The sequence below is a fragment of the Sinocyclocheilus grahami genome, unplaced genomic scaffold, assembly GCF_001515645.1.
Source record: "Sinocyclocheilus grahami isolate Dianchi unplaced genomic scaffold, SAMN03320097.WGS_v1.1 scaffold260.1, whole genome shotgun sequence".
Classification (NCBI taxonomy): domain Eukaryota; kingdom Metazoa; phylum Chordata; class Actinopteri; order Cypriniformes; family Cyprinidae; genus Sinocyclocheilus; species Sinocyclocheilus grahami.
In genome coordinates this window covers 1,011,554-1,038,301 of record NW_015505439.1, presented here as the reverse complement: position 1 = coordinate 1,038,301, position 26,748 = coordinate 1,011,554, and the positions used below count along the sequence as shown (strand labels likewise).

The 26,748-nt window shown below is 36.0% G+C and overlaps 1 protein-coding gene across 1 annotated transcript in view; it reads right to left on the bottom strand.

Annotated features, from left to right (window-relative positions):
• The window catches only part of LOC107599116 (hemicentin-1-like), an 84,064-nt gene extending 68,327 nt beyond the window's left edge, over positions 1 to 15,737 (bottom strand). The window contains exon 1 of the mRNA XM_016290616.1: positions 15,214 to 15,737. Coding sequence (XP_016146102.1) covers positions 15,214 to 15,463 — 250 coding nt within the window. The 5' untranslated portion in view covers positions 15,464 to 15,737. The remainder of the gene's footprint in view (positions 1 to 15,213) is intronic.
• Between the last annotated feature and the right edge of the window lie 11,011 nt (positions 15,738 to 26,748).

Below are 26,748 nucleotides of genomic sequence, written 5' to 3'. Positions count from 1 at the left end.
CAGTGGCGGATGTCTAGGATTGAGGGTCACAGTTGAACTAGGGTGACAGGGAGCTTCCTGCTTAGTGCCAGGAGGTTTTCTGAGCCCTAGAAAGGTTACAAAGAGCAAAAAAACTGAGAACACTTTGAAAATCAGGGATTTTTTTTGTTTAATTTTCATTCGTATTACATTGTATTCATTTTCATTCATTGTATGTGTATGCACCTATATTATGAGCTACAGTGTCAGAATAAGGTACAGACACACCATTTTTAAGTACCTTATAATAGCCTAAAAACCAGACAATATAACAAGTTACATTTGAATTGGTTTAATTGTGCAGCCCAAGCATTGCATTAATTAGCATAGCCTGCTGTGGTAGGTAAACCTGCTGGGTTTAACTGGAAGTGGCTCTGTTCTAAAAAAAACAGTCTGTTTACATTATGTTCCCATCAGCTGTTCTCCTTCATAAAAGGAAAGATCTAATAACTCAGGTATGAACTTCTGTCAGCGACGAGAGAGTCATTATGTGAGGTCATTTTGTTGCGGTTGCCTGTGTCAGTGTGCACGGCCAATGATAACTTGTGCCGTTTCTGAAGCCATGCTATCTCTGCTTTCCAGCTTTCTTTCTTTGTTCAAGGCTTGATGAGCTGTAAAACTGTTATACATAGTAGTGCCAAGCCGACAGATTGTACCAAATGTAACAAATCCCACACTCCATTCATACACAATCAGACACAGATTTAATAAAAACAAAATAGTCACATTATCATGATTATTAGTTAATAGCAGGGAGGAGTTCAAACAACTATAAAAAAATAAAAAAAATAAAAGGGAAGCTTATCCCAAACCACTAAGCAAATATATCCTCTATGAACCAATTCAAAAGCATTTTACGTTGAAGAAGTCAGGAAGTGCAGAAGCATCCAAAACCTACAAATTTCTTGACACCAAAAATTATAGGGGCTGCACAAGAGAGACTTTGAGATCCTTTTGATGCATTCCCCATATCTAAAGTGTCTCTAAAGTGTATTTTGTTTTTGCATATATTACTATCTTCAGAAGATAAAAATGTCTAACTGATTTTCTATGGTTTGCTTTCGGTTTAAGTGAACAAAGAAAAACTTTATTGTCTAACGTAACTTCTTGAAAACACTGTATAAACAAATGCTCACAGAACTCTAAAATCTCCCTCAGCGCTGATATTTTGGCACTATGGGAAACCGTTGAAGTGCAGAAAAAGAACATTTAGGTGATCAAAGCTGTGTTAAACAGGATAGTAATTTTGACTCCTCTGAATGCTGAACTGGCTTTCAAGTGAATGCTTTCATGAATGGAAAAGTTTACAAAGTCCTGGGACATTTCTCTTGATTAAGGGGTTTTATCTTAGAAGCCTGGGCACTGGTCTTCTTTACCTCTGCTTTGACCTAAAAGCTGCATCAAAGTTAAGGGAAGCTGGGGCAAAGAGCACATGGAAATATAAAAAAGGGGGAAATGGTGAAGTGCTGTGAGGGCTCTTAAATGCCAGTTGCATTAGAACAACTATGAAAAGGAGAAAAAAAATAATGACCACCAATTTATGGTTCATAAAAGAGAGGAAAGACCTTATATAACCTTATTTAAGAAAATGGATGATAATAAAAAGAGGAAGCAAGTGATTTATTTGAGCTATTTGATTTTAGGTCAGCTTAGATCATTGAAGGAAACAGTCACCGAGTTTTCTCATGAACATAGACATATGCTTGTAGTCAGCACAGAATAATGACAACAGATCTTTTAAAACACTAAGTATTTTAAACCATTCAAGGGGTCATACAATGAGGATTCACATTTTCCATGATCAGTTGAGGAAAAATGTCACTACTATTAAAACATTGTAGGCTCCAGAAGTTTCAATTTTAGAATTTCCATCGAAAAAAAGTCTCAAGAATAGACGTTATTAAACTAACACTCCTAGAAATGCTATCTCTATGCTTCTTGCCTTAATATTATTATTATTAAAAGCTCATTTTCAAAAATAAGAAATTCTCTTCACTAAAGACCAAATCACTTCAGCTTGTCCGTCTAAATGAAGAATTAAGGAACAATCTTAAAAAGAGATGGATGGAGCCTGGGAAACCACTGTGGAAGTTAGGTTACTAACCCTCCACCACATCTATCCTGCCAAAAACCAAAGAGTTTATATAGATGTGGAAGCAATCATATTAACAGCCTTGAACATTTGTTTTCATCCCTTTTATTCCAGCAATCAGGAGGTTCTGAATCAAACTCACTACACTCTAAAAAATGCTGGGTTAAATACAACCCAGTGCTGGGTAAAATAGGGACAAACCCAGCAATTGAGTTGTTTTGACCGAGCGGTTGGGTTAAATGTTTAACCCAACCTTCCGGGTAGTAACCCAACCGCTGGGTCAAAACAACCCAATTGCTGGGTTTGTCCCTATTTTAGCACAGGGTTGTATTTAACCCAGCATTTTTTAGAGTGTATGTATTATGCAAATGAATGATTAAGAGCATCAGATGCTGTTTACACTCCAGGGATAAACACAGTGTATTTATTACATGGCGCTGACCACAATGACAATACTATGATGCCAGTGTAGATAGTAGACATTAGGGCTGTGCGATATTGAAGAAAAATGTGATATGCGATACCTTGTTAAAAAATGCGAAATTCGATATGCGATACGATATTGCTTAAAGTGTGTAAAATCTATTTAAATTATATTTTAAAATATTACAAAATTAATATTACATAACCAATTTGTTTCACATTCTTTCTTGGAAAATAAAGAATCACTATAACTTCTGAAAGTGACCAGCAGTGTTTTAGCATTACTTAAAAATTTGTGAAATAAAAAAGTGATGAAAATGTAATTTAACATCAATGTGAACATACAAACAAAAAAATTAATGACACTAATTTTATATCCTTGTAACTTTGCTTTCCACAAACTTTAAGTACTTCTTCATATACCACAGCAAAAACTATAGTCTAAGAAAGTTCAAACATGATTAAAGGCAAGTGAACAGTCACTAAAAAAAAAAGAAAGAAAAAGAAAAAAAAGAAATATGCAATTCGTATTCAGCTACAGAAATGTAATAATTAAGTGTAAAATAACACTGCATAGTGTTCACTGTATGAATTAAATTTAGATTAATCTTTGTTATAGCCGTTTTGTTAACATTAGTGGCATATTCAGCAGCATGTATTTATAGGCTGCTGTCCCTTTAAATCTGACTGCACAGATCCAGTATAATGATACACATCCGATTTATTTCTCAGCCGTCTGAAACACGTCTCTCTGTGTGTGCTCAGTGTTCAGGTGTGAATCAGACAGCAAGACGAGACGGCAAAGACTTAACTCTTTTCAACGTCAAGCAATTCTCTGCTATATGCATCGAACTAAAACTTTGACCTTTTGCAACGTTTTGATTTAAGTAGCCTATTATTAAAATTATAAAGATATCGCACGCCGTTGCAATATGCATATTGCGATATTTACATTTGTGATATTTTGATAATTTAGATATATCGTGCAGCCCTAGTAGACTTTACTGTTTCATTGCTGTGGCACTTTTATGAGATCATCCTCCTTTTTTCAATGTTTTTGGGGTGCTTTCACAATAGCACTTTTGGTGTGCACCCGAGTTCGATTGACGTCAGAGTTCGGTACATTTGGTTGATGTGACAGCTGTCTTCCGAACTTGAATGTGCACCCGTGAACCGTACTCGAGTCCGCTTAAAAGGGGTGGTCTGGGCTATGGTTCAAATGAACTCCGGTACAGTTTGCTACTGATATGCGAACTGCTATTAATGACATATTATTCGATAAAAATGTGTGTTTGTGTGTGTTTCACTCACTTTCTTGACGAGCATGACTGACGCTTTGCAAGCAGAGAGCTGTATATCTAATTTCTTTTCGCCTTCAGCATTCTTTAGAGCATTTGCAATACATTCGTAAGACAGATGTAAGTGCCGTTATGTACTGAAGCTTTGGAAACAAAGCCAATGATTCAAAAACATAAATATAAAAGCGAAGAGAGCAATGCAATGCATTTTTCCACCTTCTCCTGCGTTGTCTTACTAAGCAATGGGGTAAAAAGCTGATGGCTTTATGATGCAAACGAACTGCGGTTCTTACCCTTATAAAATAATATGAACACAGTCCAGAGAGGGCAGGGGGAGGGGGGAGCAATCGAACTCGGGTTCGTACCAGGCAATGCAATGCGAACCAGGCAAGTGTGAAAGCACACTTAAATGTTCATATAGAAGACTTCAAGTGGAAATTTCCAACAACAGCTACAATGGATGCTTCCTCCTTTATGTATCATTATGCTAGTTAGTAGATCCAAGATGGACATTTGATGACCATGTTTATAAAACTGTAGGTACAGCAATCAAGTTTAAAAATGACCAAATAACATAATGAATACAGCAGATTACTAACAGAATTAACATCATGAACTGTTAAACATGTGGAGGAAATAACAGTAATTCAAATTATTAAAACATCCGCTGACAGCAAATACGCATGTTGCACAGACTCCTCTAGGAACATAAATATTTCACTGATGCAGGATAATCATTTCAATTGCTGCAGCATCTTGCCAGGAATCTACCAAAACAGTAAGCCTTTGTAAGAAAGGAAGAAAAAAAAGATGACTAATGAAAAAGCACAATTCAATATGAGCCAGGTCTGCCTCCACATAACCACAACCAGTGTTCAGGACAGAATCACAAATCTTCACACTCACTGTGCCATAAAGGTGACAGAGAAACATGAAGTGAGATGAAAAGAAAAGCAGGATGTGTCCCAAACAAGACGAGGAAAAACTTGCAATTATATTAAGTGGTGCACTCCATTTCATTTATCAAGCAACACTGCAACTTGCCATAATAATGTAGAATATAACTGATGTGTGGTCATTGGTGCGCATACAGTAAATAGTTTATTTCCTTGTTTTATTGTATTAACATACACTTTGTAAGGATGCTCTTCTGTGAAGGCTATGTTAATGATATAAAACAAGTTTGCTGATGTCATCAGAAGGCAAGGGTTAAACTAGACTAAGCGGTCTAAATCTAATCTGTTTCTAATTTAGGTCAGTAGCATGATTGGTTTGGCTTTGGGTATATTTCATTGGCTAAGTGAGACTCAGGGTTTCCAGTAGGGGCCCTCTGGAGGAGTGTCCAAGGTTGACTGACACCATCGTATGGCTGGTGATGTGACAGCACCCCATAAAACAGTCGAAACGGGTCAAGGTGTTTCCCTCAGTATGTGACTGCAGCTGCCACCAGCACAACAAAAAAACTTTAAATAATCGGAACTGAAGGGCGTACAAAAATGAAATGGTTTGTACTGAATATCAAATAACTCTTATGGAAGTTATTATTCCCCCCAAAAAGACTTGTAATCAGTCATCATCCAACTATAATGGGTGTAGTGTTTGTTGAGCACTAAATCAGCTTATTAGAATGATTTCTGAAGGATCATGTGACACTGAAGACTGGAGTAATGGCTGTTGAAAATTTTTAAATTGTTATAGAAGTTGTAATTTGTTATAATATTCCACAATATCACACACTGTTTTACTGTAATCAAATAACAGTAGCCTTGGTGAGAATAAAAGACTTCTTACAAAAACATGTATGACTGTCTAAAAGCATCCTATTTGACTTTTTATTGAAGATTTGATTCAACATCCCATATTAAGAAGAGATAAGTCCATTTTTCAGACAATTTTGTGATCATATGCAAAAAACTTTGGATCTGGAACATGTTCAAAACAGTACATAAAATGAAGTTTCTTACTTGGTTCTCTCTTGAGTAATACCTCACAAACTATAAATCAACTCATCTCAGCTACTCAATACGAATATGTAACATATGGCTTCCATTACTCTCAACATACAATCATTTAAAAAACAGAAACATGGGCTGCGATGTAAGACTGCTGGCCCTAACATATAGAGCACTGGCTGATGTACATTTGTTTTTAAGCCATGCCAAGTCACTGGTTGCAAGTCCATAACTTTCTCATGACATAACTACATTGAGCCGAACTGTATGACTCAAATGCTGCAGGTTTACAAGTGTGACCAAAGTAACAATATATATCTGTATAATATAGCTACACAAGGTTTTGTTAAAAATCTGAGAGCTTTGAACAGCTAAAGTGTCTTGGTTGCATCAGACTGAATAGGATGAATATAACAAAGAAATGAGTCACATTTACCATCAGTTTTACAGCAAAAAGTTTATCCAGTTTTGGTACAGTATGAGTTTTGAGGACTTGTTTATGGTAACTCAAACAAAGTCATTTAATGGAAACCAACTGTGTATTGGTGCAAAGCATTAGTCATAGGAGTCCAATAGGGCTAACCATTTGTTTTTAAGCCATGCCAAGTCACTGGTTGCAAGTCCATAACTTTCTCATGACATAACTACATTGAGCCGAACTGTATGACTCAAATGCTGCAGGTTTACAAGTGTGACCAAAGTAACAATATATATCTGTATAATATAGCTACACAAGGTTTTGTTAAAAATCTGAGAGCTTTGAACAGCTAAAGTGTCTTGGTTGCATCAGACTGAATAGGATGAATATAACAAAGAAATGAGTCACATTTACCATCAGTTTTACAGCAAAAAGTTTATCCAGTTTTGGTACAGTATGAGTTTTGAGGACTTGTTTATGGTAACTCAAACAAAGTCATTTAATGGAAACCAACTGTGTATTGGTGCAAAGCATTAGTCAAACAAAAAAACAATCTAATTCTGAACCACTTTATAAGATATAAAGTACACAAAATCTTTCAGTACACAACAAATGTTGCTCTGATGAAGAGTACAATTGTTTAATTGTGTCAGACATCCTATAGACAAAGACCCAGCACGATTGACCGAATCATCGACCACACACATGTTCCACTCACTCAAAACCACAAACCCAGGCAGAGAGTCTAACCATCTAGCCAGTCTAACCATCCATTTCCTCACACTTCTCTCATGCTCACATCAAAAAACTTTCACCAGGCTAGCCTCTAAAGAAAAGCTTGAACTGAAGGTCAGAAGGTCTCCATCACTTGCTCTGTAAAGCCAAAAATCAGACCAGAGATCATAACACAGACACACAGCAGATGCTGGCATGCAAGCTGGGAGCTGACTGACGCTTTTTCAGCCGCTCAGGAAATGTTTCAGCAGTAAGACAGTGACTCCCCTAGGAGACAAAAAAATGGGGAGAAAGAGAGGGATGAAGAAAGACAGGAATAGACAGACCAAGAAAGGAATGCAAATCAGGGGTCGAGAGCAGGGGAGAGATGAAAAAATACATGAAAGCTAATCAAATCTGTGAAAAGGCTAAAATCATTTAGAAGAAATCTCTTGCTACCACTAATATTTCTAAATGTTTTTCTATGAAAAAGAGACATTTGAATTCATGTAAAAACAAATATTTAATTAAAATATTTTAAACATTTAATAACAAGAATGTCCCACTTCTTGACCGCACTTCGGCTGTTGTCTGTTGTAAACTACCAATGTTGTCTCACTAGGAGTATAAAGTCGGATCTCATTCGGATGAGACTAATTTTCCCCTGAAGAGGTCAGGAAAATGAGAGTTTCACATACATACTTAATCCCCAATTGAACATGTCAGTGTTTTTCTTCATACAGCCTCTATAAAACTTACCAAACAAATTACGTTGATTTTTAGCTAAAGGTCCTCTGAGAAATTTAACCACAGTCTGATGTGTATATTATTTTTGTTTATTGCGTATATTATTTTTTCGCTTCTCATTTATTTCGACCTTTGTAGAACTGTAACTAAAGTTAAATGTCTTACTCCATTACATTATGGATTTGGACCATTTTCCCAACTTTCTGGGTTTAAAAAAAAAACATGTTGGCTTCACATCCAATGAAAACAGACAATTGAATCTATAACCTGAGTCTGGGCTGCTCAGAATGAGTACTGTAGTTGCATCATCAGGTATACTGATCTTAATTAAATTATAATTTAATTACATTCATAATTGCATTATTATATCATATATATACAGGACTTGGTTTATTTAATTGGGTTATGTGTTGAAAAATGTTTCAGCCAATGCAATATAGGCCTTGGCGATATATAGGTCAACCACAATATGAGATCCTAATCCTATCCAGATCAGGACATGAAATCACCAATGTCCTCAAGTATGCTAATAGTAACTCAAATGTCATTTAGAAAATTAATCCAATCAGAACAGCACTTAGAGCTCTGAAGACAAAAGAGAAGCATCTCACATGCCACATGCTTGATAGGAAAAAAGCTTTGTTTTGAATAGATAAATATAGACTCACATCATCCAAAACCACGTCACTAAACAGGATTGGCACAAACAGACTTCATTTATGCAGACCAAATGTGTTTGTCCAATCAGAGCCAAAAACTGAAGAAAGTTCTGAATGAAAAACATAATTGTTCACAAATGATCAAAACAGCCTGTCCTATCATCTAAATAATGTAGCAGAGTCAAATTTTGATCATAAACAGTGCTGAGTAATTACCTCCTTAGAGTATAGTGTGTTTTGAGAAATGCTTTAACATCTGACTACTTTTGACAGAGAAATACACTAAGCCCTGCGTCTGCAAATTTGTTTGTACATAATTTGTATATATGATGTCCCAGGACTGTCAGAAATTTCCCTTAAAACAACTGTCCTCTAAAGAAGACAAAAATTAACCAGTGGGTCCCAGGTAAAAGCAATTACATGTTTCATGTTGATATAATGTTGTGATGCCTTGATACTTCTCTCCAGATCTCAGGATTCAATTAAACTTTGCTGTGTGTACATCAGATATTCCAGTTTGGGTCTTCAAGGTACTACAAGTAGTAGGCGATCCTCCCAAAATATTATATCATGATCTTATAACCACAAAAAACTAAAAAACATGATCCACGATCTGAATCACAATCTTCCCAATTTTGAGATGTACTATTGAGAATACCCAGACTGGAACAAGCCTATGATTATTTAGCAACCTATTTGTACAGTTTAAAAATCACAGTATTGCATTAAACATTCAGTTGTCAAAATGGTAATTAAAACCTGAGTTAAACTTTAAAACACTGCATAACTGTATAAATTAAATATACATCGATTTTTATTAAAGTTATAAAGTGATTCAGTCAAGAGCAGTGTGATTTTCTCTGTCTTCTGTTGTTTGATCATCATTAATGACACAGACAGCAGTAGGTTTATTAGGCTTCTGTCTCTTTCTGACACGCATTCTATTTCTTTCCCAATTTTTTATGTATTTAAGACATAACTGACTGTCTTTACGCAAATATTTGCCAAGACAGACATTTTTTTTGTGTATATTTGACCATTTATGCGTGCACCTGAAACCCCAAGAACATGCACACAGAACACACCTGAGGAACAGGCTTTTTAAAATAAAGCATGTCCTGCAGTAAACTGCCTTTTATGAGTCACGTTACATGACTTGACTGATTTAGAAATAGGGGTGGGCGATGTGACGATTTTATATTGTGATCGCTCTTGAAGACATCTAAGATCTACTTTTCAAGTTAATTGTAGAGATTGGGATATTTTATGTCCTCATAATAATGTTAAAACTACAGCAATGACAGCCTATTAGATGACTGTGGCTGGCCAAATCAAATCAACTTATATTATATGGGGCAACTTTTTGAGCAATGTTGCTGTGAAACGTTGCTGTCAATGGGCAACCAGGTGAGACAGGGCCCATGACTGATCTAAATATCCAGATAGAAATCTGTTGCCCATTCTCAATGGGAAAGTGCCCAAGCAATATTGCTCAAAAAAGTTGCCCGGCAACATTGCTCAAAAAAGTTGGCCCATGTATCATCACCATCAGTGTCCCGTGATGCTTTCAGGACAGGTAACTGTCTCATGAAGTGCAGTTCTTTAAACCCCCTGACCCTGTCATGCATAATTATGCTATACCAATCAAAGGTCTCAAAGATCCATTTTGAAATTTACAAAATTGGTAAAGATCTAATTATGCAGTGCATCAGACCCCTTCTCATATTTAGATCATATTTAACATACTTGAGCATCTAAAATTACAATTAAAAACACACCTGAAAAATATGATGCCCTAAAAAGCCAAAACTCAGTAACCCCACCAACATTATAACTGAGAAAAATGGCTATTTTGCCATAATTGAACCAACCTTATACAGTATATATCAGATCATATTCTAAGAGACCAAAGTTCAGCCATAAATTCATTTTGTATATCGTGTTGTTTTATATAGTGTGTTTTGCCTATATCGAGTCATTATTTAAAGAATACAAAAGAATGTTTGACATCAAAGCAATTATTTGGCCTGGAGCAAGTGAAACTTTACATCATAAACAGAGGCTTTAATTTTCCACTGACTTGTAGCAGCTACTAATGCAATTACACTCTAATGGTATCCATGTTTGTCTTTCAAACATCTGAAAATCATGCACGGGCCAAAAATCTTCTATTGTCCTTTCATCTTTCATTTCGAACTCATCTCAAGTTCAACTTCCCAGCAGACTTCGACCTTTGCCCTGCACCAGTCACAAAAGGTCACAGAATCTCTCTGTGTCCAATCAAAACAATTCCTACGGCTCAGAAAGTGCAAGTGGCCAAATATGTGATCATAATCTAGCTGGAATCCCAAGAACTGCAGAAAATTGTTCATAATACTTGTAGTTTACTGCCGTTCAAATATCTGCCGTATAAAATTTTTAAGTCTCTTATGCTCATCAAGGCTGTATTTATTTGATAAAGAAAAAATAAAACTGTATTATTGTGAAACATTAATACATTTTAAAATAGCTTTTCTATTTAAATATATTTTATAATGTAATTTATTACTGTGATGACAAAACTGAATTTTCAGCAGCCATTACTCCAGTCTTCAGTGTTACATTCAGAAATCATTCTAATGTGCTGATTTGGTGCACAAGAAACATTTCCTATTATTATCTGTTGAAACAGTTGCTTAATATTTTTTTGTGGAAACCGTGATACATTTTTTGATGTATAGAATTTCAAAATTTAATGTAAAATTGTTTTAATGTCACTTTTTGATGCATCCTTCTTGCTGAATAAAATTAATAACATGTTTTTGTGGAAACTGTGATGCATTTTTTCCAGGATTTGTTGATGTATAGAAAGTTCAAAAGAAGAGCATTTATATGAAAGAGATATTTGCAGTATGTTAAATGTCTTTGCTGTCACTTCTGATCAATTTAATGCATCCTTGCCATAAAATGATTTTATTTCTTTAAAAAAAAAAAATTAAAAAAAAAACAACTGTTGATATATGTCTCAAGTCCCCATATAAATATAAGGTTGTTTGAATAGTTTTAAGTGCTTACAGTAACTACTGGGTACAGTAGCACTTTTTGGAAAATGGCTCTTTGTGTAACACCTTAGGCAATGGAATCAACGCATGCACTGTCCTCAAATTAAAGTGTCATGTTATTTTCTCCTCATCATTAAAGAGATGAAACAGAAGAATTACACCATACTCCACCGTACTCTGAAACCCTATTTAACCCCCCCCATGTCACAAATTCCTACCTAATGGCATCATTACGGGCCATGTTCACGCCAATCCCCTTGTAATCTAGGGGTATTCCGAGATGAATGTAGCTTCTGAGGACAAGCACCAAAGGGTCAAAGAGCTGTTTAGTTGAGGAATGAGCTCTGAAAATGTTAAAAGCACTGAAAGCATCAATGTTCCTCCTATGCCATTTTGAAAGCTTTGGTAAAAGGTCTAACTAAAGGGAGCAGATCCGATTAATCAGAATGAAGAAAGATAAAATGCTCCTTAAAAATGTTGAGGTGATTATAGCTCCAAAGCCATCAACAAGATGTAAGCATGCCAATGTTCATTCACAAAGCAGGCTGTCAAACTATTTGGTAGGTTCAGCCATTTGAAAGTGTGACGGGATGTAGAAAGAGTGAAATAAATCTCATACCAAAATAAGGGAACTTTTTTCATTGACTACAGAAAGACAAAGGGAACTATTTGCTTTGGAAGAGAAAGCTGACTGATATTCATCTCCATCCAGCTGCTATCATCAGCATTTTTAGGAACCTGGAAAATTCAGCCAGAGTAGTAATGGTCCCTTAAGAATACCAATTCTGCTTATTCTCTGTCTGAAGTTTAGCCTATATCATTTGTCACAGCTTTTCCTGACAGTTTTAGGATGACAAGAATGAACTGAATAAATACTCCTGATCTTCTCTGTGATTCTCCAGCTCCTTAAAGCCTGTCCAGAAGCCAATATTTAGACAGATTCAAAGCATGCACATAATAATATGATATAAATAGTACTAATAAAGAGCAAAAACCTTGAAAAGTGTGGAGTAAGTGTGTGAGAAATATGGTTTACTAACTGAGTCAGTGCTTAGTGCTTAGTCATTGATAGTGTTTCTAGGCCCAAAATCCCACACATTTAAACACATGCAAGTTCAGGAACTGGATTACAGGGGGTCATATTTACAGGCCTATGTGTGTGTATTTGAGTATGCATGTATGTGTATGTGGGAAGTACATCACTGGAGTCTTAGGAAAGCAGTAGCACAGGGAACCTGTGGCCACACACTTCTCAATGGGCCAACTGCTCTTTAAAAGATCTCTGGACATCTGAAACTCATTGAAGCCTCCACTGACTGTTAACCCTTATTTAGCACCAAGGGACTTTCTATTTCCCCTTCCAGGTCACAGTCGAAGAGTTACCAGAGGATTAAGCTTTTTAGTCTCTATGCATGTGTTTATACCAATACTTGAGTACAGTCTGAATGAACCAAACCGATTCTCCAAAAAGAACTCTGCTAACCATTTTTATCTGTTTACTTGGGTTAGATGGGTAATCAAACAAAAAAAAAAGTAGGAAAGTAGGAAAACTCGAAAGGCATTTTTCCTTACTATTCTGAACCATCGCAAATAATTGGTGGTTAGTTAGATATTAATTTGCTACTGAAATTCATCAGGAATTGTGGTTGAATCTGAAGCCAAATATGCTAAATCATCTAAATTAAAATTATTTTTTGAAAGGGATTAAAATTTGGGTTGTTTTTTTATTTATGCAATGAAACACATGAACACTATCCAAAAAGCCACTTACAGATTGACAATTTCTTGACAAAAAAAGCTGCTCATGTTATGTGTTATCTAAATAATGCATATTCCACTCCTTCGGCTGCATCTCCCATCTACAAGGCTTCATAAAACGATCTACAATAATGCAAACAAATAGGTGACAGCCTGATTTCAGTACATACTGCACACATCTGGAATACTGATTTACCGATTTTGTGAAGGAACAGGCAATCTTGCTCTCCCTCTCCCTCCCTAAGAGTCTTCTTTTGTGTTGCAAATCTTTCGGTGTAGTTACAGTGGACAGCGCATTCTGAATCAATAACCAGATACAGCGTGCATCTTGAAAGAAATTCCTGAGCACCCCAAGGAGTGGATGGAAAATGTATTTGGCATGCTGCGTTTGGACACTTTAGGATAGATTCAGGTTGGGAACAAAGAAGGGGGAGGCTTAACATCTCTTGAGATGATACTTTCTTTTGAGACTCTCTCTCACTCTTCAAAAGCGTTTGAAGAGTCTAGATGCATAGTTTTTCATCCTTTCTACCACTAGATGTTGTTTACCCAGCAATTTTATCATTTGTATGCCATTATCTTGTTTCGGCTTTTTTAGATTAGAGAAGTGAACTTGCCTTTGTACTTGAACTAATTACAAAGCCAAAACTCTACCATGTTCAGAGTTTGAATTATGCTCCCTCTCCCTCCCTAAGAGTCTTCTTTTGTGTTGCAAATCTTTCGGTGTAGTTACAGTGGACAGCGCATTCTGAATCAATAACCAGATACAGCGTGCATCTTGAAAGAAATTCCTGAGCACCCCAAGGAGTGGATGGAAAATGTATTTGGCATGCTGCGTTTGGACACTTTAGGATAGATTCAGGTTGGGAACAAAGAAGGGGGAGGCTTAACATCTCTTGAGATGATACTTTCTTTTGAGACTCTCTCTCACTCTTCAAAAGCGTTTGAAGAGTCTAGATGCATAGTTTTTCATCCTTTCTACCACTAGATGTTGTTTACCCTGCAATTTTATCATTTGTATGCCATTATCTTGTTTCGGCTTTTTTAGATTAGAGAAGTGAACTTGCCTTTGTACTTGAACTAATTACAAAGCCAAAACTCTACCATGTTCAGAGTTTGAATTATGCCCCCCCCCTCCCCCTCCCCCTCCTAACAGTCTAACATTATTCAGGGACTCATATCATTATTCAGGGATATATATCTGGTATACTTTAGACAAATCAAAATTTACTGTATGTGCATGCAACATATTGACTGTTAACCCATTAATACCTAATTATTATAGCTATTTAGAGTACCCTAACTGTCGTGTACAGTCAGTAAAGTACGTTCCTTGGAAAAAGGCTGCACCAGCAGGCATTCAAATGCTTCCAAGCTTGTTCCGCCTGGATAGACGGAATGATAATGACAGTGAATTCAACACACAGAACATCTGGGCACCACAAACAATGCTTTGATACCTCCTGTAGGTGTGAGACACTTCAGCATGAAGCAGCTCTCAGCAAACTAACAGATGTGTCATGTTTCTGACAACAAGTCCCTCTTTAAGATGAGCTACATCTGTAAACAAGATACATTTTCTTAACAAGAAAAGCTGTATATAAATAATAAGAGAATATAGCTATAGTTCATTTTACTCCCCCCCCTTGGCAAAATGAATGTTTTGTTTTGCTTTGTTTTTCTTCTTCTTGTTTTAAGAATAAACCAAACTAAACTGCATCAGATTTATGCTTAAATCAAGAGAAAAACATAAACAAGCACTCCGAAATACGCATGCAATTTAATATCTTAATATCTAATGCAATCTATCTTTTCAAGTAAATTGATCAGGTTTGGTGTTTAGGCTGAAAAACACAGTATATGAGTTTTATTTAAAGGTCATCTAAGGGAATAAAGGAACAGGTTATCCTTAACAAACAAAACATTTCATATTTGCCCACAGAACGCTACGAAGGAGAACTTTGTGTAAGAAAGAAAGAATCATATTTTAATGCCACCATTAAAGCCACAAACTTACTAAAACAGATTTGCGAAGGAAGTAGACAGCTTTCATTAAAAAGAAATGAAAGCTCATTTGCGTTGTTTTTATGTACCTGGGTCATGAAAAGGCACCAAGGCGAAGTTGTACAGTGGTCTCTGGGGTCTGCTGAGGGATGTTTCCAAAATCTTCGATGCTCCCTCAATCACTTGCACTAAATCATCGTACATGGAGCCGGTGACATCAAACACAAACGCCAAGGTGGACGCCCCCTCAGGGATTTCTTCATTTGTGTCCTGGGCTGCTGACAAAACGTTAAGAACTAATATCAAACCAAGAAAAAACGGCGAAGGTCTCAGGTCCATCTTGAGATTTCCAACTGCTCCTCGGCAAACAATAACCTCGGCAAAAATTCAGCAACGGCCTGAGGGAAATTGACAAGACATTGGTTCGAAATGTCAACACGGGCACTATTTGGAAAAAAAAATAAGGCGTTAGCGAGACAAAAATGTGAAGAAAAGATTCAGTCAGATTTCTCCTGACCGTCGCTTGCGCGAGGATGCTTTGAGTTTGTTTTAGTGCGCGCGCGTCCTCCTCCTCAGAAGTTTCTCAGCAAACTGTTGCCTGAACAAACGCTGATCCACTATTGAGTTCTTTTCACCAGGCGCAAGACAGCAAGCACCTCAGGCAAACTGACTCGCTGTGCTCTGATTGGACCACAGCTCTTTCTGGGGTCGAGAGGGGGTCCTGTTCATATTGACAGACCATGTATATTAATGGGCTTACATTTCATGGGGTCTTCATATAAGAAACAAATCTCACACAGCATATATTTTAAAATATATATAAAAATCAGTGCTAAAACTAAACAATTAAGGATAGGAATACAATAGGAACGCAAAGAATTAAATTGAAATATACCTTACTGTCCCAAAGGGAAATTGTCTTGTCCTATAATAAACAAATAAACACTCATCATAAGCCAATAAAATACATTGTAAAATGTTATAAGCCATTAATAACAGTAAAAACACCACATAAAATCTAGTTTCTGTGGACTTCACACACATGTTGGGTTTTCCATTTTTATGGGGACTTTCCACAGACATAATGATTTCTATACTGTACAAACTGTATATTATATCCCCTAACCCTCACCTTCTCTAAACCCTACAGAACCCTTTCTGTTTTGATGGAAAAAAGAGAGAGAGAGAAAAGAAAAAAACTTCTAGTATGATTTATTAGCTATTTCCCACAAGGTAAAAAAAATCAGGTTTTACTATCCTTGTGGACATTTGGTCCCCACAATGTAGGGTTTACCTCATATAGACACACAGTGCTCTGTCACTTGAGTTTTTGTTCTCTAACCACCACCTAATGTTAGGCTACAGATGGTTGAGCTGAGCTGAGACAATTGTATCTTCTACAACATCATATGCCAACCAAAATAAAGGTGACCAGTGAAGAAGGGGCAATATCATTGTGAAACGTCACCCTTTAAATCATTACATGATGTATTTTTGTTGGTGGTACGTTTTTCATGTAAAATGTTAAAGTCAGTTAAGCTTGCTTGTAAGCTTTTAAGACTTTATGAGAAAAGGATCAGGATCAGCAGATTTTTGTGAGTAGGCCTAATGGAGTAGTAAAAAATGTTTTTGGAAGACTGTGCAAAAGAGGAGCCAAATAGACAGCCATGCATAGAAGAATTAATGAACATATCCTGATTCGCAGTTTTAAACTGGCCGCCTGTCACACCACCACACATAAATGCCCTTTGGGCTGATGAGATGTTAATATTAAGTCATTTGGAAAAAGGTGCAAGGGAATAGTTTGCCATTAATTCAGCTGACGTCCCACGTTGACGTCAATGAGAAGAAATTATGTTTTACAACACTAGATGTCACCAAAGCAATTATTTAAACATTTCAAAATGTGTTTTGCAGTGTGGTCATAATTATAAAATCCTTACTCTAAATGGCAATACCTGTTTAAGTGTTTCTTACCTTCAAATTCGAAAGCCGTCTTCTCCAATCCTTCTCCAAAATATGCATTTTTGTTTAAAGCGTTTATTTAATCTACTTAATTAGAGTTTTAAATAATGAACCTAAAAAAACAACAACTGTGATCGCTTTAAAACCAAGGTTAGGATATTCTTTTAATTGCTCTTCTTTGAATCGCCTGATACTTTCCAACTACTAAAAGGAAAGAGGAAAAATATTATTTTGAAACCCAATTAGCACCCAATTTCCTTTGGACTTTGGTCCATTAGTCCAAGTCAAGACTAATCGATACTTCAATCTCCATGTTAATGGTAGCTCAAAGCAGAGCTCGTAAGGGCTTGAGTGATTACAAGGGTGACTTTTTCTCCCACATACCCTCCCAACCCACACAACCACCCCACACACCCACCCACCTAAAAAAAAAAAAAAAAAGTCTTGATTTGGCCCACTAGAGCGCGCCATGTAACATGCAAAAGTAGCATCACATAAACTCTTAAGAACATTTGTTAAAAATTATGCAATGGCATATATTGTGTGAAGGAAAAAAATCCATTATTTAAATGTTTCTAATATATTTATTTACAAGTAAATTGAGCATGCATTATAGCTAAAATACATACCACCACTGACTAACAAAATGAATGCAGCACAAAACAAGAATCGACTGAATTAGAGTTTAATATCAGTAAACTATGAAATCCCTAGTCACATGCTTGGCATGATAAAGCCTCACCTTTAAGTATTGGATTAGCCTACTTGGAATTGACTGATAATTAACTCTCTCAAAATGTCCTTTTTTCCATGTTGACACAGGTGTGTTGATTATGAGTCTTCTTTGGCTTAAGCTGATGTTATGGAATGGAGGCACAATGTTTATGTTGGATATGCCCTCTCATCTGCTGGTTGCTGGTTTGAATCAGGTCCCAAATCCAGCAGGCTGTCTGTGCTTGTTGATGCTAAAGATCATGGTACCCTAAAATTATAGTAGGAAAAAATGACCAAATCAGAAATTGTACCAGCTACACATTACTACCTTGCCATCCAAACATGTACACGCACTACTTAAGGGAACTAGGTATTACTACAATCGAAAGATTAAAATCATGCATCTGAAATTCTTGCAGGTAAATGTTTACTCTAATTCTATTTGATTCTGTTTTGGTACAGACAAATACACACATCTGCACATAGTTGATACAGAATGTGTTCACCTAATCGTGACTGAAAAGTGACCAACTTTATATCTAACTAGTTTGGGAATTTCAGCAGTGAGGTGCCAACTTCAATAAATGCTTTTTCTATGGGGAGGAGTGTGGGAAATGCAATATTCCACAATGCCTAATTGCCAAATGGGGACTGGATACACAACCAAGCAAACCAGTTCTCTGCCAAACCCAAGAGAAAGTTGTCTGAGTGTTTCTTCTGCAATAAATTTATGCAACCTACCATAAGACATTACTGCAACCACGGCAAACTGACACAGAAGTTCTATATTTACTGTAATGTCTGTTACACCACCCTGTGTACCATGCTGAATTGTTTTGTTGCTATTGCAGCATAATTTAACTCAAGGAGCAATAAATCACATTCCCATCTATCTATCATTTATCCATCCATCCATCTATCACCTGTCCACCTATCCATCCATCCGTCTGTCTGTCTGTCTATACATCCAACTATCTGTCCATCCATCCATCCGTCTATACAGCCATCCATCCCATGTATGAGAACATTTACATTTACCCTCTATAAAAGGTTAATGTGAAACCCAGATCAAGGCTCTGACAAACCAAGATTTAACATTTATTTTGGCAGATCTGAATCGCTGACATGATTTATGGTGTTTTTATACCCCTTGTTACACTTAAGTTTGCTTCAGAATTTATAGTACATTAAAAGCTGTCGCCAACCGCCTGATGGACATCAACAATAGGGATCATGCTTTTTCGAACGTTCAAACATGCTTTTCATACCAAAAACAGGACACATGACACCCCAGCCCATTCTTCTCCATATCCAAACACAAACTGAACAGCAAAGAAGCCCCCCCTCAGCTCTGTTATTCAATAGGTCTAATCCCCACAGAGACCTGTAAAATATACTGAGTATTAATTAAGTGGTACATTCAATATAAATTATGAAATGAAAACATTATGAGGAACAATTTCGGGAAAAATACAAAACAGAACTACACAAATGAAGAGAAGCAGGCATGGGACATGAGATGAGTACAAGTTGCACCCTAATGAGGCCTGCAGGAATGTTGTGTAGCCGCCATGTGAATAGCCACCAGTGGCGAGATAAAACCTCTCACTGCTGTTTTTTCTGGGCTTGCCATTCTGTGCTGTCTGCACATTTTTCAGCCCACAATGCTTTGTTTGGCACTGAAAGAGGTACGCAGAGTGCACAGGCCATTGGATAATGAAGTGGGTAATACTGGCTGGATGTAACAAGCAGCAGAGGGAGCCCTGTGGCGCCCATCTAGACCCATATACGAAAAGAATCTGTTCCCTTACAGGGAGCAAGCTTTTGTTTAGTTTAGAGAATTAATATACTTTTATTTAAATGTAATAATTTTCTTTTAATTAATTTAGATATTCAAATAAAAAGCAGGAATTATCAAAGTGGAACTTTAAATGTCAAAAATTCGTATGTGGAAAATTTTATAAATGTTTTAATAGCAAGTCATAAACAGCTACACATTTGCAAGCAGTGCTGTGGTTATAGATCATGAACTGTTAGTGATGAATAAAACATTATGGCTGGTATATTATCCTTAAAGGTGCAGTGTGTAAATTTACATCTAGCGGTGAGGTTGCGAATTGCAACCAACGGCTCAGTCCCCCGCTCACCCCTCCCTTTAGAGAAGCTACGGTATCCGATACAGGACTAAGATGTCGTCGGTAAAGACAGCAGAGAGCAATGAGATTTCTTTACAAAGGTAAATTAAGGAATTATATTTACTTAATTATTTAATAAATCTATGTTATTGCGAATATTAATGTACTTGTTCATCATTGTGTCAGTGTTTTATTCGCAAGAACAACAAAGTGACGAAACGCACTGTGTAGAGCAGTTTGTCCATTTAGGGCTACTGTCGAAACATGGTGGTGACTTCCATGTAAGGGGACCCGTGGTGTATGTGGATATAAAATGCTCAATCTATGGTAATAGAAACATAACGGTTCATTAAGTAAGGTCTTTATACACCTCTGAAAACATAGTTATGTATATTATATTGCATTTCTGTCAATAGATCGATGTAAATATTACACATTGCAACTTTAAGAGGCACTCATTAAAATGTCTGTAATGAAATGAGCTCATTAGAGTGAATTAAGTAAGCAGACCAACAAAAGGATTTATGGCAGTAACTGGGCATTTTGTAAATTATATATGCAGTATGTTTATACAAATTATATGAGCTAATTTATATTGTTCAGCCAATGTTGGAGGAAAATCTATCAAAAACCCATGGTCAAAAATATAGCCAAATAAACAGAGAAAAAGTTATATAATCTGGCTAACAGACAAAATTCTCAACATTCTCAAACAGTCATTGTTGTTATCACATACCCGCTGCTGCTTTGTGTGTACAATAATTGTCACCCACTCACTGTACAATACAGTACCTTGTATGGGTTTATATATTGCATAACACACAAAGTTCATCCTGTTTGAAGGTGCTGATAGGGTCACCATTTTTGTGAGTCCTTCTCCTGTCTCAGGCTGGAATGCCAAACAGGAACATTGCATATGTGGGAACAACACTCAGTGACCATGTTTCCACCAGTCGTACAATATTAGTGACAACAAGGGATGGAGCACAAAGAACAAACAACCTGGGAAAAAGATACTGTTTCCTTCCTAACATGTGTCTGTGGGCCACAGAGTAGTCATTTACAACACAAGCATACAGAACATGAAAATCTTCTCTGATTAACTCTGAAGGAGCAGATTAGTCACATGTTTTTACTGTAAGCAGAGCCGATGTGTTTGGATAAAGTCTTTTTCATTCATTATCAAAGTAAATAGAACTCATGTGGAACGTTTTTAGACAGAGAAATAATTCTTTTGAAACCCATACACATAAACAGACCTTCTGATGACTCAAAAGTTAAAGGAATGTCTGTACTTGTGAAGACCACATTTTTGAAAATAGTTTCACAAATACAGGGAAGCATGTCAAAAAAACTGACTTGTGTAGACATTTGAAGTGTTTTTCATCACTTGAAAAGCTCCCAAATTATATTTAGCTTTAAATCTACTAATATCAACAAGTTTGTCTGCAGGTTACATTCAGGGTGAGCTTTAGAAAATAAAGTATGTCAAGAGTTTTCAGAACCCAAAATAAGACAATAAATCAAGATAAAACAGGCTACATAATGTCTTAAGATGTACTGGCAGCTGTGTGCATGAGTGAGACTGCACAGAGCTGGTGCAGATGTCCTCTGCCAGCACTATATACCTGAAATACAAACAGCAGGTTGAGATTCTCTCAGCATGAATCGGCTTAATGTTTAATAGAATGACAGAGCTCAAAACATGGGTGCATTTAAAAGCTGAACATCTTGACAGAAGAGAGGACTGGCATTTATTAACTTAACCTCTTTTCTCCTTTTCCGTGTGTCCTTGAATAAACTCTCTTTTTTACTGCCTCATAATACTTTTGAGGCACATTCTCACCCTCTTTTCTAAGCCCTCCATCCTTAAAAGAGCCCCCTCAAATCGCTTGTTTCTCTCTCTCCACTTCATTTCCTTATTTTCTCTGGCTTTGCTTAACATGAAGAGATAATGTACTTCATTACTTCAACTATTAACATTTAATGCAAGTCACTGAATCACAGCGAATTGTTAATAGCAGTCTATAAACTCTCTATATAATACTTTTCAATATAAAGAATCCCACTGTAAAATTTCAGAGAATGCTGTAATTTTATAATTAAATCTCTAACAATTCTAACTTATATTTGGCCGATACTTTTGTCCTTGGTGAAATGACTTTGTGTGTGTTTTAATGCATCCCTGAATTTTATGTGTTGTTTTGTATTCTGAGTGTGAGCAGCAGTCAGCAGCTCAGCACGTGGCCTTCAAGAGCTCCGCCATGTGACTCCGTCCTGAGGGCAAGAACAGAACATGTCAAAATATCTATCTTTCTGTCTTTCTATCTTAGTCAGACAGACAGACAGATAGATGACCTGCTACATCAGTGCACACACACTTTGCCTTTCAGTGCTTTCAAATGGAAAGGAGAGACAACTCAGACGTCACTGAAATTATAATTACATATCCATAACACACAGCTCTTTGCTGTCAGTCAAGAAGGCAGATGGGATGAGGTAAACGATGTCGGGTAATACCTACACTGTAAAAAATAAGTGTAATTTTAACTGTAAAATTTAGTAAAAACGCTACGGGAAAAAAACTGTTAATAGGTTATTAAACTGTAAAATATCTAACCAGACATTTAATGTAATTTTACAGTAAAATGCTGTTAATTGTAGTTTTTAAAAGTAAAAATAACAAATCAATGTATAATTTAGTCAAAAACTGTAAACTGATATTCCCAGAATTCCCTGCATGACACTCCACATTTGAAAGTATTTTGTTTAAATAATCATGTTTTTAATAGTTTTTGTTATTAGTTATGTATATTTGGGCTTTATGTTACATCTTCATTCATTGTTCGTGCTCTGCTGTGGAGATACAGCACTTTCTGTTGTACAAACATGAATAATTCTCTGTCTGTCTGTAGATGAGGTGACGGTGACGGAGCGTGTGCTGATGTTCGGTGGCATTGCTCTGGCTGCGTTTGTGTTTTTTCTGGCTACAGTCATTGCAGGAGGAATCCTTCACTATCACGGTTGGCAGAAAGGATGGAGTGCAGCCAAACATGCATCTCGGATTCATCACAGATCAGCTAAATAACTTCTACTTATGCTTTATTCTAACTCAATATATCCCTGAGCTTTGCATTGCTGTATCATGAATTAAAGCAGAAAACTGTGGCTCAGATGCTTTTCCTGTTGACCAGATTTACTTTCACTTTATAAAAGCTGAGATGTTTTTCAATCACTAATGGTTGTGTTTATTATTCAGGTTTGTGTGGCTCGTTTGTGGTTGTCACATTTAGTTAAATAGAAAAACACTGTTAATAATAGTAAGTTTAATTTATATAGCGCCTTTCCCAAGCTCAAGGACGCTGCACAATGACAAAAGCAAATAAACAATCATGTCATAGATGGACAAGACATTTGGCAAGTCCAGAACGTGCGGTTGCATTGCATACCACAGTAATCATAAAAAATATATATATTAATATTGGTTGAACATATAGGTTTTGAGTTTAGACTTAAATTTGTGGACTGTGGTTATTGTCCGAAGAGCCAGGGGCAATGTGTTCCAAAGTTTGGCAGTCATAACAGAGAAAGATCTACCTCCCAGAGATAATATATGGGGGAATATATGGAGAAAGCAGGTCAGAGAGATAGCTTGGTTCAAGACCATGGAGTGACTTAAAGATAAGCAAAATCATTTTATAAATGATACGAGAGATCACAGGTATAGCCAGTGGAGGCTGAATAGAATAGGAGTGATATGGGCAGACCGTTTAGTGTAAGTTAGCATTCTCGCAGCAGAATTCTGAATATATTGCAATCGTCGGGTAATACCTACACTGTAAAAAATAAGTGTAATTTTAACTGTAAAATTTAGTAAAAACGCTACGGGAAAAAAACTGTTAATAGGTTATTAAACTGTAAAATATCTAACCAGACATTTAATGTAATTTTACAGTAAAATGCTGTTAATTGTAGTTTTTAAAAGTAAAAATAACAAATCAATGTATAATTTAGTCAAAAACTGTAAACTGATATTCCCAGAATTCCCTGCATGACACTCCACATTTGAAAGTATTTTGTTTAATCATGTTTTTTTAATAGTTTTTGTTATTAGTTATGTATATTTGGGCTTTATGTTACATCTTCTGTTGTTTAATGAAAGTTTAATGCATTATTTAAGTATCATGTGTGTTACCATAATGGTGTTTTGTGTTTGCATTAATGACTCTGTGCACCTTCTATAAATTAGTACATTCTTTATAAGCTTTGATTCTTCGTGTGGCTTTCTCTTTCAACACCTGCATTATTATGGTGGTTGTCAGTGTGTTAAAGGTACAAAACAGATTTTAATAGCAGTGTGCATTGTTGAATTTACTGGTTTACATTTAAATATTCTTGTTTGTAAATTACAGTTTTATACTCTAAAATGTACAGGTTTTGGCCGTAAATGTGTTTAGTTTTTCTGTATTTTTTACAAAATTATTCTGGCAACCACAGCTGCCAAAATTATTTTGTAAAAACTGCAGAATTTTTTTTACAGTGTATGAAGGGTATTTTTATAATCTGTGAACCACTTTAGGAGACATCTAATGTTTGCTTGGTATGATCATGTGAGGAACCCATACTAGCACCTTGTGGGCAGCAAGACTATGACGCTAAGGGGAGATGTTCATATAGCATCACACACCAGCATTATGAGGCAATAACAGTGAGAAACATGTGAGCGTGGTCAGTCTTCCAAGAAATATGCTTTGTTTTTGCAACACAGAGGGTGGAGATAGACATAACAAAGCACTGTGTGGTTTAACATGGTTGTTTTTTTATAACACTGTACCAGATTTGGGTTAAACATGGTCAAAGGAGACTGCTGTATGAATGCATTTAGATTTCCTCATCTGTGAGAAATTACATTTTAACAGTACAGTTTAAACATCTGATGAAAAAACCAAGAATCACTAACAATGGCCAAAAAAACATATTTAACGTGTTGCCAAAGAACATATGGATGCAGTTATATTTTTTAAACTAAATAAAAAATATATATAAAATAATAATCAAATATTATTTGTTCAACACATTCTAATACAAATGTTTAGTGTAGTGACCGTCTTCTATTCAGAGCATAACAATGACAACAAAGATTAGCATGTCTTTAGTATTAGCATTTTTAAAATGAAACTTTTAAAACTGTTTCCCCTATTTTAAGCCAAAGCACAAATGTCCCAAAGTCATGGCTCCACAACAGAAAACCGAGCACTTGTGTGTGCTTTATATTATTTGACTGTCTGTATTTGTCCTCCATTAGCAATCGGCTTAATACACGTATGTGTTTGAGTCTGTTTGTAGGAGGTATTAAGAGAGATTTGTTTAAAACATGGTGACATTTGATGAAGGACAGAAACTTTAGACAGTAGAGAGTTGTGAAGTAAAAATAACAAATCAATGTATAATTTACAGTCAAAAACTGTAAACTGATATTCCCAGAATTCCCTGCATGACACTCCACATTTGAAAGTATTTTGTTTAAATAATCATGTTTTTAATAGTTTTTGTTATTAGTTATGTATATTTGGGCTTTATGTTACATCTTCTGTTGTTTAATGAAAGTTTAATGCATTATTTAAGTATCATGTGTGTTACCATAATGGTGTTTTGTGTTTGCATTAATGACTCTGTGCACCTTCTATAAATTAGTACATTCTTTATAAGCTTTGATTCTTCGTGTGGCTTTCTCTTTCAACACCTGCATTATTATGGTGGTTGTCAGTGTGTTAAAGGTACAAAACAGATTTTAATAGCAGTGTGCATTGTTGAATTTACTGGTTTACATTTAAATATTCTTGTTTGTAAATTACAGTTTTATACTCTAAAATGTACAGGTTTTGGCCGTAAATGTGTTTAGTTTTTCTGTATTTTTTACAAAATTATTCTGGCAACCACAGCTGCCAAAATTATTTTGTAAAAACTGCAGAATTTTTTTTACAGTGTATGAAGGGTATTTTTATAATCTGTGAACCACTTTAGGAGACATCTAATGTTTGCTTGGTATGATCATGTGAGGAACCCATACTAGCACCTTGTGGGCAGCAAGACTATGACGCTAAGGGGAGATGTTCATATAGCATCACACACCAGCATTATGAGGCAATAACAGTGAGAAACATGTGAGCGTGGTCAGTCTTCCAAGAAATATGCTTTGTTTTTGCAACACAGAGGGTGGAGATAGACATAACAAAGCACTGTGTGGTTTAACATGGTTGTTTTTTTATAACACTGTACCAGATTTGGGTTAAACATGGTCAAAGGAGACTGCTGTATGAATGCATTTAGATTTCCTCATCTGTGAGAAATTACATTTTAACAGTACAGTTTAAACATCTGATGAAAAAACCAAGAATCACTAACAATGGCCAAAAAAACATATTTAACGTGTTGCCAAAGAACATATGGATGCAGTTATATTTTTTAAACTAAATAAAAAATATATATAAAATAATAATCAAATATTATTTGTTCAACACATTCTAATACAAATGTTTAGTGTAGTGACCGTCTTCTATTCAGAGCATAACAATGACAACAAAGATTAGCATGTCTTTAGTATTAGCATTTTTAAAATGAAACTTTTAAAACTGTTTCCCCTATTTTAAGCCAAAGCACAAATGTCCCAAAGTCATGGCTCCACAACAGAAAACCGAGCACTTGTGTGTGCTTTATATTATTTGACTGTCTGTATTTGTCCTCCATTAGCAATCGGCTTAATACACGTATGTGTTTGAGTCTGTTTGTAGGAGGTATTAAGAGAGATTT